The sequence below is a fragment of the Sorghum bicolor genome, chromosome 2, assembly GCF_000003195.3.
Source record: "Sorghum bicolor cultivar BTx623 chromosome 2, Sorghum_bicolor_NCBIv3, whole genome shotgun sequence".
Lineage (NCBI taxonomy): Eukaryota > Viridiplantae > Streptophyta > Magnoliopsida > Poales > Poaceae > Sorghum > Sorghum bicolor.
The window spans coordinates 14,740,567-14,753,475 of NC_012871.2; the positions used below are offsets into that span (position 1 = coordinate 14,740,567).

The 12,909-nt window shown below is 43.8% G+C and overlaps 1 protein-coding gene across 1 annotated transcript; it reads left to right on the top strand.

Moving 5' to 3' along the window:
* Positions 5,953-7,166, top strand: LOC8059722. The gene is made up of 2 exons (XM_002459721.2): positions 5,953-6,355; positions 6,467-7,166. Exons 1-2 carry the CDS (start codon positions 6,229-6,231, stop codon positions 6,838-6,840), a joined length of 501 nt encoding a protein of 166 aa, XP_002459766.1. The 5' UTR covers positions 5,953-6,228; the 3' UTR covers positions 6,841-7,166.

A 12,909-nucleotide genomic window follows, 5' to 3' on the forward strand; every position in this document is an offset into this window, starting at 1 on the left:
GATTTAGTGTCAGGTCTGTTGTGAAGTGCAAAATGCATGACTACTGCCGTAGATATTGTCTTGCATATTTTAGAGACTGATCCAATGCGACACCCGACATGTTTCCATTTGGTTGGCATTTTGTCGATTTGGCAACTTTGTATCTTGTAGAGTGACTGTTTCTAGGCACCAGGCCAGCGACAGGCTTAGCCTAGCGTATAGGCGTGCCTAACCGTTTCTAACAGTTAAGAGTAATGACATGCTAATAAAAAGGGAAATTCAGCACATCAGGAAAAATTGATATTATATGCATTCATAGGTAATACATGATCGCAATTTAGTCCATCACTATTTGGTCCATTTCCATACGTGCATCTCAGTCTCTATACAGACAAAAATGGGCATTATATGCATTCATGATATAATATCAGAGTTTATCTTTCTCAATCTCTGATTTATTCCATTTCCACACATCAAAAGCATTCTATGATGATTTTTTTTAAAAGGCATCTCCATGCGGAGAAAATCTAGATAAAACACTAGTAGCTAGATTAGATGAGGTGGTGAAAATCTAGATAAAACACTAGTAGTTAGATTAGATGAAGTGGTGTAGCACCGCTAAATAGAGTTAGGCACTTCACAGTTAGGCCTTTCAATTCTTGCAATACGCTGAGTTGGTGGCATCACTCATGAGAGCCACGTGATAAGAAAAAAAATACTAAAAGTTGAAGGTTGATAGGGTGCTTTGATGTGAGTAGCAGAGTAGAAAGTACCGATAAAATTGTTTTTTATTATTTGGGCACAGGAGTTGCTCCGCTCCTCTTTTCCCTAGCATTAGTGAAAGTTGGAATTGAAAAAGATCAAGATGCCAAGAGGAAAGTGAATTAGGTTTCTCTAAAAACTTAAGCAACCTATAAGCCTTAATTCAACCCTTGTGTCTAAGTGTGTTCTAGAGAGCTACCGAATACAAGTTTTACAACCTAGTTCCAATCCTATTCTAGCATGGCAATTCTAAGAATATAAAGTGCTCAAAGTAAATGCTAGAATGTAAAGGATGAGAGGAAGAGAAACGTGGCGATGTTTTGCCGAGGTATCTGAGAGTCGCCACTCTCCACTAGTCCTCGTTGGAGCACCCGTGCAAGGGCCTTGCTCTCTCTTGGTCCGCGCCAGGACCAAGTATTCTCTATGGGCTGATTCTTTGACACTCCGTCGCCGTAAATCACCCACAACTGCGCACAAGCTAGACACGAGCCACCCACAAGAACTCTGGATGATCTTCGTGCCTTCAATCACCACCGAACCGTCTAGGTGATGGCGATCACCAAGAGTAACAAGCAAAGAACTCTCACTTGACCCAAACAAGACAATAAAAGGAGTGGATGCACACTTGAACTCTTAGAAGAGAAGGATCTCTTAAGAAATCACTCAATTCTCAATCCTCTCTAGGCTCTTGATTCTCTCTTGCACCACAAGGTGTTTCTCAGCTGAACAAACCGGCAAGAGGACTAACTTGGACGAGGTGGAGGAGTATAAATACTCCCCATCAAGTCCAAGGGCCGGCCAAACGAAATCAACAGAAATCGTATGCACCGGACGCCCGAACGCACTTTATGTTACACCGGACGCTCTCGGTAGAGAGTCCGGTGCAACTCTAACGGCTAGTTGTACTTTGTAAAACTGCTCGCACCGGACGTTCTTCAATCGTCCGGTGTCCTCACCCGAGACTCGTCCGGTGAGAAACCAGTTTTACAACCTCTCTGGATAAGGGACCGGACGCACCCCGTAGGGTTCGGTGCGCGCGTCCGGTGCCTAACCCTAGACACTCGGCACGCTGGCTCGACTCCTGCATACACCGGACGCGCCAACAGTTACATTGCAGCGTCCGGTGCGCCTTCCCAACTAACACTTCGTCGAATCGTGAACTTTCCAAAACGAAGTTTGATTCTCAGGATCTAAGAACTTTCTTTGAGCTACCTAGTGCTAGATTTATCAAGTGTGCACCACACCTAAACCTAAAGCCTTGTCTAGGTCAAGCTACCCGTTCGATGCCCCCTTAATAGTATGGTTAAAGGAAAAACAAAGTCTTAAACTACTCTAAGTGCCCTTTAACTCCAAATGGCACTTAGACCTAGTCTAGTCTTGACGATGTTCAACAATCCTTTGAAAACCAAAAACGATTTCCACCATCAAGTAGCCATGAACTACTTAATCCATCGATCATCCTTACCACGACCTAACTCAAATGATTTTGCCGCTGCAAAACACACGTTAGTCATAGTAATCAACATTGTCATTAATCACCGAAACTCACTAGGGGCCTAGATGCTTTCAGGAATCACTGGCTATAGTGGGAGGAGTAGTTTCTAAATTTTCTCTTTGCTTTGAAAACATCACTTAATAAGAATATGGTTTTTAAGGATTACTACGTGTGTACTCCCTTCGTCCCAAAAAGAGTGACGTTTTTTTACTTTCAGACATCGTATTTGACCCTAAGTACTCTTGCTGCATGAAGAGAAACCTGACTAGAATAGGATGGGCTAAGGCTGCTGAGGAAAAAGCCTAAGCCAAATGGGGTATATCTACTACTTGGAAGACAAGATATCGACTAGATAACCCTGGAAGTCAAGTAAATCATGTTGGTCGTTCCCTAAAAAAAATCATGTTTGTCATCTTTGATCCAATAAGATTATCTTATAACAAATTAGGAAAAATTGAAGATTCATTTGACATTCCATTGGTAACCCTACCCCCTCCTGACTAAATAAGGAGAGGTAGGGGCAACCCATTTGATAGATCTCATAGCTAGGAAGCCTACAAACTCATCAACACCATAAACCCAAGCATATAAAGCATGATAAACATTCTCCAATGAACGCTAGTATATTTCATACTTAAATCAATATAAATTTATATCTCATATACTATTCCTCTGATTCCCTGCACAAAAAATGCTCAACTACTCCTTATTAGAGGATAAATGTTACGATAGTTGGCCCATCATCACGTAGGGAATTTTGTGCATAAATTTCTTTAGGTCTCGTTCGGTTTGACTAGAACGGCCCGGAACACGGCACGTTTCACCTGGAATTGTTGGGCCTGGAACACGGTGCGTTCCACCTGGAATCGTTGGGCCTGGATTCGAGTCGAGACCAACCTGGAATGGCTGTTCGGATTGGTTCAAACTGGAATAAAATCAGACCATTTCAGGCCTTTCCACCCTCTTGTCAGCTTTGATTGGATCAACACCTAGGAACACCTGGAATTGATCCAGAACAAGTTTCAGTGATACACCAGCATCCACTTAGGCCTCGTTCATTTAGGCCGGATTGGTCTGTTTTCTGGGCCCATTCCCCATGGATTGTTTGCGGCCCATTTTTATTTAATCCAGATATGAATAAAAATATGTGCTCGTTTTAATCCAACGTGGAACCAAAACTGTGCTGGAACCAAAACTGACTTCACTTTTCGTTGTGTCTGTGGCCCGAAATAGAACCGGACCTCCTACCATCCGGATTAGCTTCTTGGGCTGGAACGAGTGACAAATATGGATCCACTCATTTCTGGGCTAGAAAAAAAATCAGCTTTGGAATTCAATTTTGAGCAAATGAACGAGACCATATTTGTCACTAAACCCTAAACCCAAAAAGAGAAACGGGTCCATTTTTAAATTGGAACAAATGAACGATTTTCAGCATTAAGAAAGAAGAAGTCCACTTTAGGTCCCTCAACTTTTGCAAAAGTCTGTTTTTCGTCTCTGAACTTCAAAACTGGGTAAAATACATCCCTCAATTTTTCAAACCATACATATTATGTCCGTTATGAGCGGTTTTGAAGGCAGTTTTGTCTTTTTCATTTTTATTTATTTTGGCTGAATATTTGTAAAATTATAGTAAAACACATAAAATTCATAAAATAGTAAATTTGATTTTGTTGGACTTCAAATAAGTAGATCTACATAGTGAACATATAATATAGTATGCTTTAGTACAAAATTTTTATTGTAGCTTTAGATTTGTGTTTTTCTGTAATTAATTAGAATAATTCATAGCTATAGTTTGTATGGTCCAATTATGGTGAATTTTTTATGTTAGACTAATTATTTTATGTTTAAACTATGGTAAAAATTTTATACTCATTAGATCATGTATAACTTAGTTATAGATTTATTATAATTTAACAAGCATAAATCTAAATAAATCTATAACTAAGTAATACGTGATTCAATGAGTATAAAATTTTTACTATAACTCAAATATAGAATAATTAGCTCACCATAAAAATTTCATCACAATTGGACCATAGAAAATGTAGCTATAATTAGTCTAATGCATAAAAAAATTATACTAGAACATACTATATTATATATTCAATGTGTAGATCTACTGATCTGAAGTCCAACAAAATTGAGTTTTCTATTTTATGATTTTTATGTGATTTACTATGATTTTTCAAAAATTTCAGCCAAAATAAATAAAAAGAAAAAGGTAAACCGCTTTCAAAACCAGGTCAAAGATGTAATGTGTACGGTTTTAAAAGTTGAGAGATGTATTTTGTCCGGTTTTAGAGTTCAGGGATAAAAATTAGACTTTCGCGAAAGTTGAGGGACCTAAAGTAGACTTTTTCCCATGAAGAACTACGACACCTTCATTGTGGACACCGCGATTTTTTTGGGCCTTGTTTAGTTCAAAAAATTTTTGCAAAATTTTTAGATTTCTTGTTATATCGAATCTTGCGGCACATGTATGAAACATTAAATATAGATAAAAAATAACTAATTACACAGTTTAATTTATATGTAATTTGCGAGACGAATCTTTTGAGCCTAGTTAGTTCATAATTAGATAATATTTGTTAAATATAAACAAAAGTAGTACCGTGTCCATTTTGTAAAAAAAATTTTGAACTAAACAAGACCTTGGTTAGCCTGAAGTACATGGTGGATCAGCTCGATCATGCAGCAGGACCCATATACCCACTGATCGGCCGGTTAGATTGGGAATGAAAATTTTTTGGGTGTCACATCGGATGTGTCGGAAGGATGTCGGAAGGGATTTTTAGAAACTAATAAAAAAACAAATTACATAGCTCAAATTTATTAAGCATAATTAATCTGTCATTAGCATATGTGGGTTACTGTAGCACTTAAGACTAATCATGGAGTAACTAGGCTTAAAAGATTCGTCTCGCGATTCTCAACTAAACTGTGTAATTAGTTTATTTTTTATTTATATTTAATATTTCATGCATGTGTTTAAAGATTCGATGGGAGGGATGAAAATTTTTTGGCCGGGAAACTAAACAGGGCCTTACATATAATTCTAGGTTCTAGCCTGGATAGTGGGCCAGCGGCTTTATACGGGTGCGCTATGCCGCCGTGCTCGGGCACGGCCACAAAAGCTGGCTCGGTGTATAGGGTTATAGGTTCCCAAAAAAACGAATAAAAAACAAGCGGTCATTTACCGATTTTGACACGTCGACTGACCTAATGTACGAGTTGGCGAGCATCCGGGGGGATCACAGGAGCTTGGACCGTTGGACGGACCTCGAGAGCTGCACACTCGCGAGTACTAGCATACTCCAGGCCCAGAAACCCCGGTGTGGCGCTCAAACTAGAAGCATCCGTTGCTGCCGGGATTGGCCAGCTCTCGTGCGGTGGGCAGCTCACTGCACTGCACTGCGCTGCACGCCTCCGCTTTGCGCGCGCGGGACTCCCCGGGCACACGCCACGTACGTCTCCTCCACCCCGCACCACCTGTGCGCGCGGCCGACGCCGCTTGGCTTTGGGCGCGCTGCGCTGGCGGGTGCGCGCACACGCGTCGCCGCCTCCCGCGCATGCAAATTGCAAAGCTAGCCCAAGGCGATCGAAGACGCTGCCGCTTCAGGCTCACGCTCCCCTGCGTGCGTCGGCAACGGATAGATAGATAAGCTTCGTGGCAGGCTTTGGCCCCCCCTACGTATCGTCTTTAAAACCAGTCCAGGACCCGCTGCCTCGTCAGTTGTCAATGCAAGGTTTGTCCACTCGCGCGCCTTCTTGTACTTGGTCTAACGAACTACTGTAGCTAGAAGCTCGAGAGTGCCACTGCATGCGCAGCAGCTGCCCTCGCTCGCCATTGCTAGCTGCTGTGTGTTCAAGCTTAATTACTTAGGTCGATCTGATCCAGCCTCTAGCTAGCTAGCAACCTAGAACAGAAGTTAGCTAGCTAGTGTGCACCTTGCTTGTGTATAGGAGGAATCAGGAAAGAGAGAAGGATGGCCGGGGTTGGGAGGAACATGGTGGCGCCGCTCATGGTGCTCAACCTCATCATGTACATCATCGTCATCGGCTTCGCGAGCTGGAACCTCAACCACTTCATCAACGGCCAGACCAACTACCCAGGTACACATACTAGCTAATTCATGCTTAGTTTAGTTATTAGTTCTTCGCAAAGATTGATAATGATGCATTGAATGGCGCATGCATGCATGAATGACATGACATGACATGCAGGCGTCGCCGGCAACGGCGCGACGTTCTACTTCCTGGTGTTCGCGATCCTGGCGGGCGTGGTGGGCGCGGCGTCGAAGCTGGCCGGGGTGCACCACGTCCGGGCGTGGCGCCACGACAGCCTGGCCACCAACGCGGCGTCGTCGCTCATCGCCTGGGCCATCACGGCGCTCGCCTTCGGCCTCGCCTGCAAGGAGATCCACATCGGGGGCCACCGCGGGTGGCGCCTCCGCGTGCTCGAGGCCTTCGTCATCATCCTCGCCTTCACGCAGCTCCTCTACGTGCTCATGCTCCACGCCGGACTCTTCGGCGGCAGCGGCGGCTACCGGGACCACGACTACGCCGCCGGCGAGCCCAAGGGCGTCCCCAGGGTCTGATGATGATGAGCGATCGAGATTCTGACCGATCGATCGAGAGCATCAGTTATCTATCAGCATGCAGTGTGTGATGACGTAATAAGTACTAGTACCCACATATACAGTGTGTGCGTGCGTGTGTTCACGTACCACGTACAGTACAGTACGTGTGTACCTAGCTATAGTCTACCGTCTGCTCGATCATCTTTTACTACTGTTTATGTTAGTAAGTCAGCTCCTCGTTTCTGGTTTGTAAATGCATGATGATGTTTCCCGTGTCAAATGTATGTCAAGTTTCAGCCGGTCAGTGACACTGATGAGAGATGTAGTATCTGACATTGGTGTTAGTTGGCTCAAATGTAGCTCTGACCTTTAGTTTACATACAGACAGGGATTTTCTCCCGGGCCGGCCGCTAGTACTTGATGCGTAGCACAAGACGAATAAGTATTAAGTTAACCCCAGCGGCGGATACTTTTTAATCCCCCACCGTACCGTTGTTTAAGGATCAAGCCAATATAATACATACATCCATCACCCAAACATTATTGTAAGGGCTATTATTATAGATGATCGGTTAAGAATGCTCTAGTTCAGCCATATCATCTCTCTGCACTGCACATGTGTTCGCTGCATGTTTGGCTCGTGTCACCTACGTGGCATGGGCCTGGCGTCCGGGACAAGTCGACGTGGCAAGACCGCATGTGTATTGAATGTAAACTAGTTAGTAGTACTTACCATATATAGAAGAGATTTGTACTAAAAAAGATTGATAGGCCGGATGGAATTGTGTTGACCATTAGAAATATACATGTTCCAAGCTTAACATTGCCAGCTCGCTTGCCGGCTTGCACGAACTCTCCGGAACGGCCGGACCTCCGGCGGGCCTGTTGCATTGCCCGCACAGCAGGGATAAGCGGCCACACGGGTCGATCATGGGTCTCATCAGCCGGCCACAGGCCTGCAGCACGCTAGCATGCTCAACCTCTTGCGGCCCTCGTCCTCTCGGGCGGAAATTGCCCTATTCCTTAACACGGTGTGACCATTTTTTAGTGAGAGCCATTTCAACAAAGTTACCTCCGTTTTTTTGACTTAGGTGTCTCATCATGACCTCTAAGGCCAGTCTCAATGCGTAAATTTTATGGGAATGAAACCGAGCCACATAAGTTTCATGGGGATGAAACTCCTCTCTCATCTGATGAAACTCCTTCATTTAATGACTCTGCCAAGTCAGCAATTTTACTTATGTAGCACCCTTTTTAATGTGTATGACACTCGCATGAAACATGCATTGAGACTGGCCTAAAAGCACATGACTGAAATATTAGCCACTTAACAGAATAACAGTGAAGCTCTCAAATGTAGATGATTTTCTTCCTCTTCCCCAACATCTGATTCATCTTGATCTCGTTTTTTATTTTTTTTTAAAAAAAGAAAGAATGGAGAGACGGAGTTTTCAGACCAACCATTGTTTTGATATCTAATTAAGAAATTACATCTAATCAATTTGAATATGAATCTAGCAAAGCTAAACGTGAAAAGGAATAGGGCAAAAGATTGGAGATTGAACAAATAACCTGTTGGCGAGCAGTGCTCTTGCTATCATGCAGAGAGTGCAGTCCTGCTACTGCTAGTGCTAGCGTTGCTGGCTTGCTGCAGGGTGTGGGCTGTGCCGCTGCGGCCTGCATCGTTGTCGTGGGGAGAGTGGAGAAGACGAGAAGTGTGGCGAGTGGCGACGAGGTGGTGATAGGCGACCACCGCTGCAAGAATGCAGGACAACGGCGTCACGGTGAGTCGCGAGCAAGGGTGGCTGCAGTCTCTGCTCGGCTAGCGGCGGTGCGGCCCCATGGTCCATGTCCATGGCGAGCGCGAGGTTCGGCTTCTGCTGACTTGTTCCAGCGTGGGAGAAGAGGACTTGGTCAGCGATTTTTGTTTGGGGGTATGCCGAACGAAAAATGTTATATACAAACCGATAAAATCTATTTAGCAATTCGGTAGAATTTTATAAGAAATGTCCAACAATTCGGTAAACAACTATTACGGCCTTGTTTAGCTGCAAAATTTTTTGCAAAATGGACACCGTAATATTTTCATTTGTATTTGATAAATATTGTCAATCATAAACTAACTAGGCTCAAAAGATTCATCTAGCAAATTACAGGCAAACTGTACAATTAGTTATTTTTTATCTATATTTAATGCTTCATCCATGCATGTGCCCAAGATTCGATATGACGGGGAATCTTGAAAAATTTTACAAGATTTTTGGGAAGTAAACAAGGCCTAAATGGCATAAGTCGAATGTCCATCGTGCGTTTGAAAGGAGCGGCCAAGAGTAGGTGCGAGACGAAAGGGAATGGAGTTTTTTATACTGAGGCCTTATTTAGTTCTGAAAAGTTTTTGATTTGGCTACTGTAACATATTCGTTTTATTGGACAATTAGTGTCCAATCATGGATTAGTTGGGCTTAAAAGATTCGTCTCGCTATTTACAGACAAACTATGCAATTAGTTTTTGTTTTTATTTATATCTAATGCTCCATGCATGTGTCTGGAGATTCGATGTGTTGGATAAAAAATTGTTAGATGTGAAACTTATATGTATGTTTTTAGGCTGAGGCTAGAGTATGTCGTACCATATCCATGCCATATCCGCTCATGAACTTGGTAATTTCATTTTGGACAAGGGGTAGTTTGGCCTTCACTGTGCTCCGTGTGTGCTGTCGGTGCCTTTGTGCTCGCATTGTGCGGCAGGCCCGTAGCAGCCCTAGCCACAGCCTGTTTGTGGTCTGCCCCTCCCTCTCGAGCCTACCAATCTTCTTGTTTGACCGATCAAAACCGGAGTCAAAAGAGAGGGTTTGATCTTTATACCGCTGTATAGATGGGATGAACCAATCAGAAATCTGGAAGAAATCTAATGAACAATTAGAATGGGGACACATATAATTTTCTCCCGAGGTTCACGTGTTTACCGACACGCTACGTCCCCGTTGTGTCGACCAATACTTGGTGGTTCGGCGGCTAAGAGGTTTACCACGAACCTTGTCCTCACTAGGAGACCGCAAGAACCTACCCACAAGTGAGGTAGCTTAATGACCGGAAGGTACCTTTGGCTCTCCGCTAGGGTAGATACAAAACCCCTCATAATCACCGAAAGATGGTCAGGAACAATCACCAACTTATGCCAATGCTCCTTCGCTGCTCCAAGCCATCTAGGTGGCGGTAACCACCAAGAGTAACAAGAAAACCATAGTGAAAGGTCCAAATGGCTAGAGGGGGGGAGGTGAATAGCCTATTTAAAATGTCTACAAACTTCACAAAGCAAGTGAGTTAGTAAAATAAATGGCGAAGCAATTCTAGCACTAGCTCAACTAAGCTATGCAAGCCACCTATACAAACTAGTACGAGGCTAAACACTAAAGCACAACAACAAGAGAAGGCTAATTGCACTCCTAAACAAGAAGACTAAACTAAACAATCTAAACAACTAGCAAGGTATACAAGTACGTAAAGGAGTGGAGAGTGATTGTTATACCAACGTTGTAGAGTAGAGATATATTCAACCAATCACTCACAATCACAAGAGAATCCTCGGCAAGAGATGACACAAGATTTTTTACCGAGGTTCACTTGCTTCCCGGCAAGCTACTCCTCGTTGTGGCGATACACCCACTTGATGGATCACGAGCTAATTGGCAATCCAAAGCCAAACCCTCAGCGGGTGCCGCACATCCACTCACAAGATGGGGATCCTCCAAGCCACGAGCAATCCACTAGAGTAGCCAATTGCGATCTCCCGCGGGGAAGGCTCAAGAACCCCTCACAAATCACTTGGTGAGGCTCGAAACAATCTCCAATCACGAGCTCAACACCTCCCTTGCACCAAGCCGTCTAGGGCGTCGGGAAACACCCAAGAGTAACGAGAAATCCACACTTGCAATCACCACCTAGTGCCACAAGAATAAAATCACAAATGCACAACACTAGGGTTTCCCAAATCCTCTCACCAAAGAGCACCAAGCTATGGGGATGGAGAGGAGAGGGAAGAGATGCTCTTGAAGCTCTCAGATTTATCACTAGAGCTCAATCTCTCACTTGAATGGAGCACAAAGCTTAGGGAGTGAGAGAGGAGGAGGGGAGAGCTTTCTCTACTCTTTGGAAGGGCCACCGGAAGTCAGAAAATGTGTTCTATGCGAAGTCCCCGGTTAGAAACAAGGGAAACGAGTATTTATAGTGGGCACCGGAAGTTCCGGTGCCTAGGACCGGAACTTCCGGTCCGACCAAATCTGACCGTTGGAGCCTCGATCCAAGCAGATCTGACCGTTGTGAGAGACTCGGACCCACCGGAAGTTCCACCGAAACTTCCGGTCAGAGACCGGAAGTGAATCCTGACACGTGAGGCCATGCGCAAAGGCTCCTATGCGGACTTCCATTCAAGTACCGGAACTTCCGGTTATGGACCGGAACTTCTGGTCATGGACCGGAACTTCCGGTCGGACACCGGAAGTGTTTTCTCAAACACGAGCGCATCTCTCACAGCCCAACCGGAACTTCTTGTCAGGCTGACCGGAACTTCCGGTCAGGCACCGGAAGTCCCACCGGAAGTTCCATCGGAACTTCCGGTCCTGCATTTTCAGCACCAACTCAAACCTTGTTAGGATGCTAACTTTTAGCTCCGAACTCCGAATTCGATGATCTTGGACATTTTGGAAAGCTTACTCAGAGGGCTATACAATCCATATGGATAACCATTATAATTAAAGATTTCCCCTCTTTATAGTACGACTATCTATCCTAAATCCGATCAATCACTTCTCTACTCATCTTAGACCGACAAAAGCAAAATCCTATGTTTATACCTTTGCCTTGATCACTTTACTCCTTGTCCATCACCATGATCTCCACTTCATGCCTTCTCTATTTATGACCATGTGTCCACCACTCATGTCACGTTGCTCCTTCTTCAAATGTGTTGCTATGCCTAACTCAAATCACTTGAACACAAAGCATTAGCAACTTGGTGTCATTAATTACCAAAACCAAACTTGGGCTTTCAATCTCCCCCTTTTTGGTAATTGATGACAACCATCACAAAGATATGAAATGAAATCATAATGAACTTGAATTGCTTGTCCAAAGCATTTTAATCATGAGACAAGGTTGGACAAACATTTCAATTTCAATTTTGGTAGTACTAGCTCCCCCTACATATGTGCTTCCATGAGTTTGGTTCAAGTTTGCACATATGCATGAATTGGAATTTTGGGAGATTTATTACCACCAAAATGATGCTAATGTATATAGAATGGACCTTTGAAGCGTGATACCAATCAGAGTTGCCAATATACCATCCTTAGCACCAATGTAGCTAGACATACATCAAAAACTCAAGATACCTCGTGAGATCACATTATATGTCTAGATACCACATGGAAATAAAAACTCTATACTAGAATTCAAAGCATCATTCAAGTTTTATTTGTAGCAATCATCAATCACGTGTCATGTTTATCTATTTCTGCAGAGGTTTATCAGAAAATATGGAGAGAAGGTCCACATGTCATGTTTACAACGAGATAATTACGTGCCGCGCAATTTTCCTCAATCTAGAAGGATCCAGAAGCCACGGGAACGAACGGGACACGAATCGGGCTCGGGAGCTGGGCGGCCGCCCACCCCCCTTGGGCGCCCGCCCTAGCCAGGAAGCCAATCAGGACTCTGCTTCGGGGCAAGACTCCACCGACCTAAAGGATCAATCTAAACCATACAATCTATGTCGGTTTGATCCAATGGCTCACGTTCACTTGAGGGGACTATAAAACCAGACCCCCTGGCCCCTGGAGGAGGACAGGAGAAATCATTATTCAGAGGTAGCCATCAAAGTTAGGGTTTAGATCTCTCTCCCACAGAGAATTAGAATTAGCTACTCCCTAATCCTTCAAGTTTAGAGGTTGATTAGATAGCAATTAGAGAAGTAGAGCACTACGCTCTGGATTCGGATCTTCGGTAATAAAGATTGGTATTATTCATATCTTTCTCTAATTCTATTGTTCTAATTGCATTATGTCTCTAATTATTATGTTCTTAGTTTGC

What these genes read in the sequence shown, in the direction of transcription:
- LOC8059722 (XM_002459721.2), top strand. Translation starts at nt 6,229, where the DNA reads ATGGCCGGGGTTGGGAGGAACATGGTGGCGCCGCTCATGGTGCTCAAC. An exon ending in CGGCCAGACCAACTACCCAG is followed by an intron (nt 6,356 to 6,466) that starts GTACACATACTA and finishes CATGACATGCAG; the next exon opens with GCGTCGCCGGCAACGGCGCG.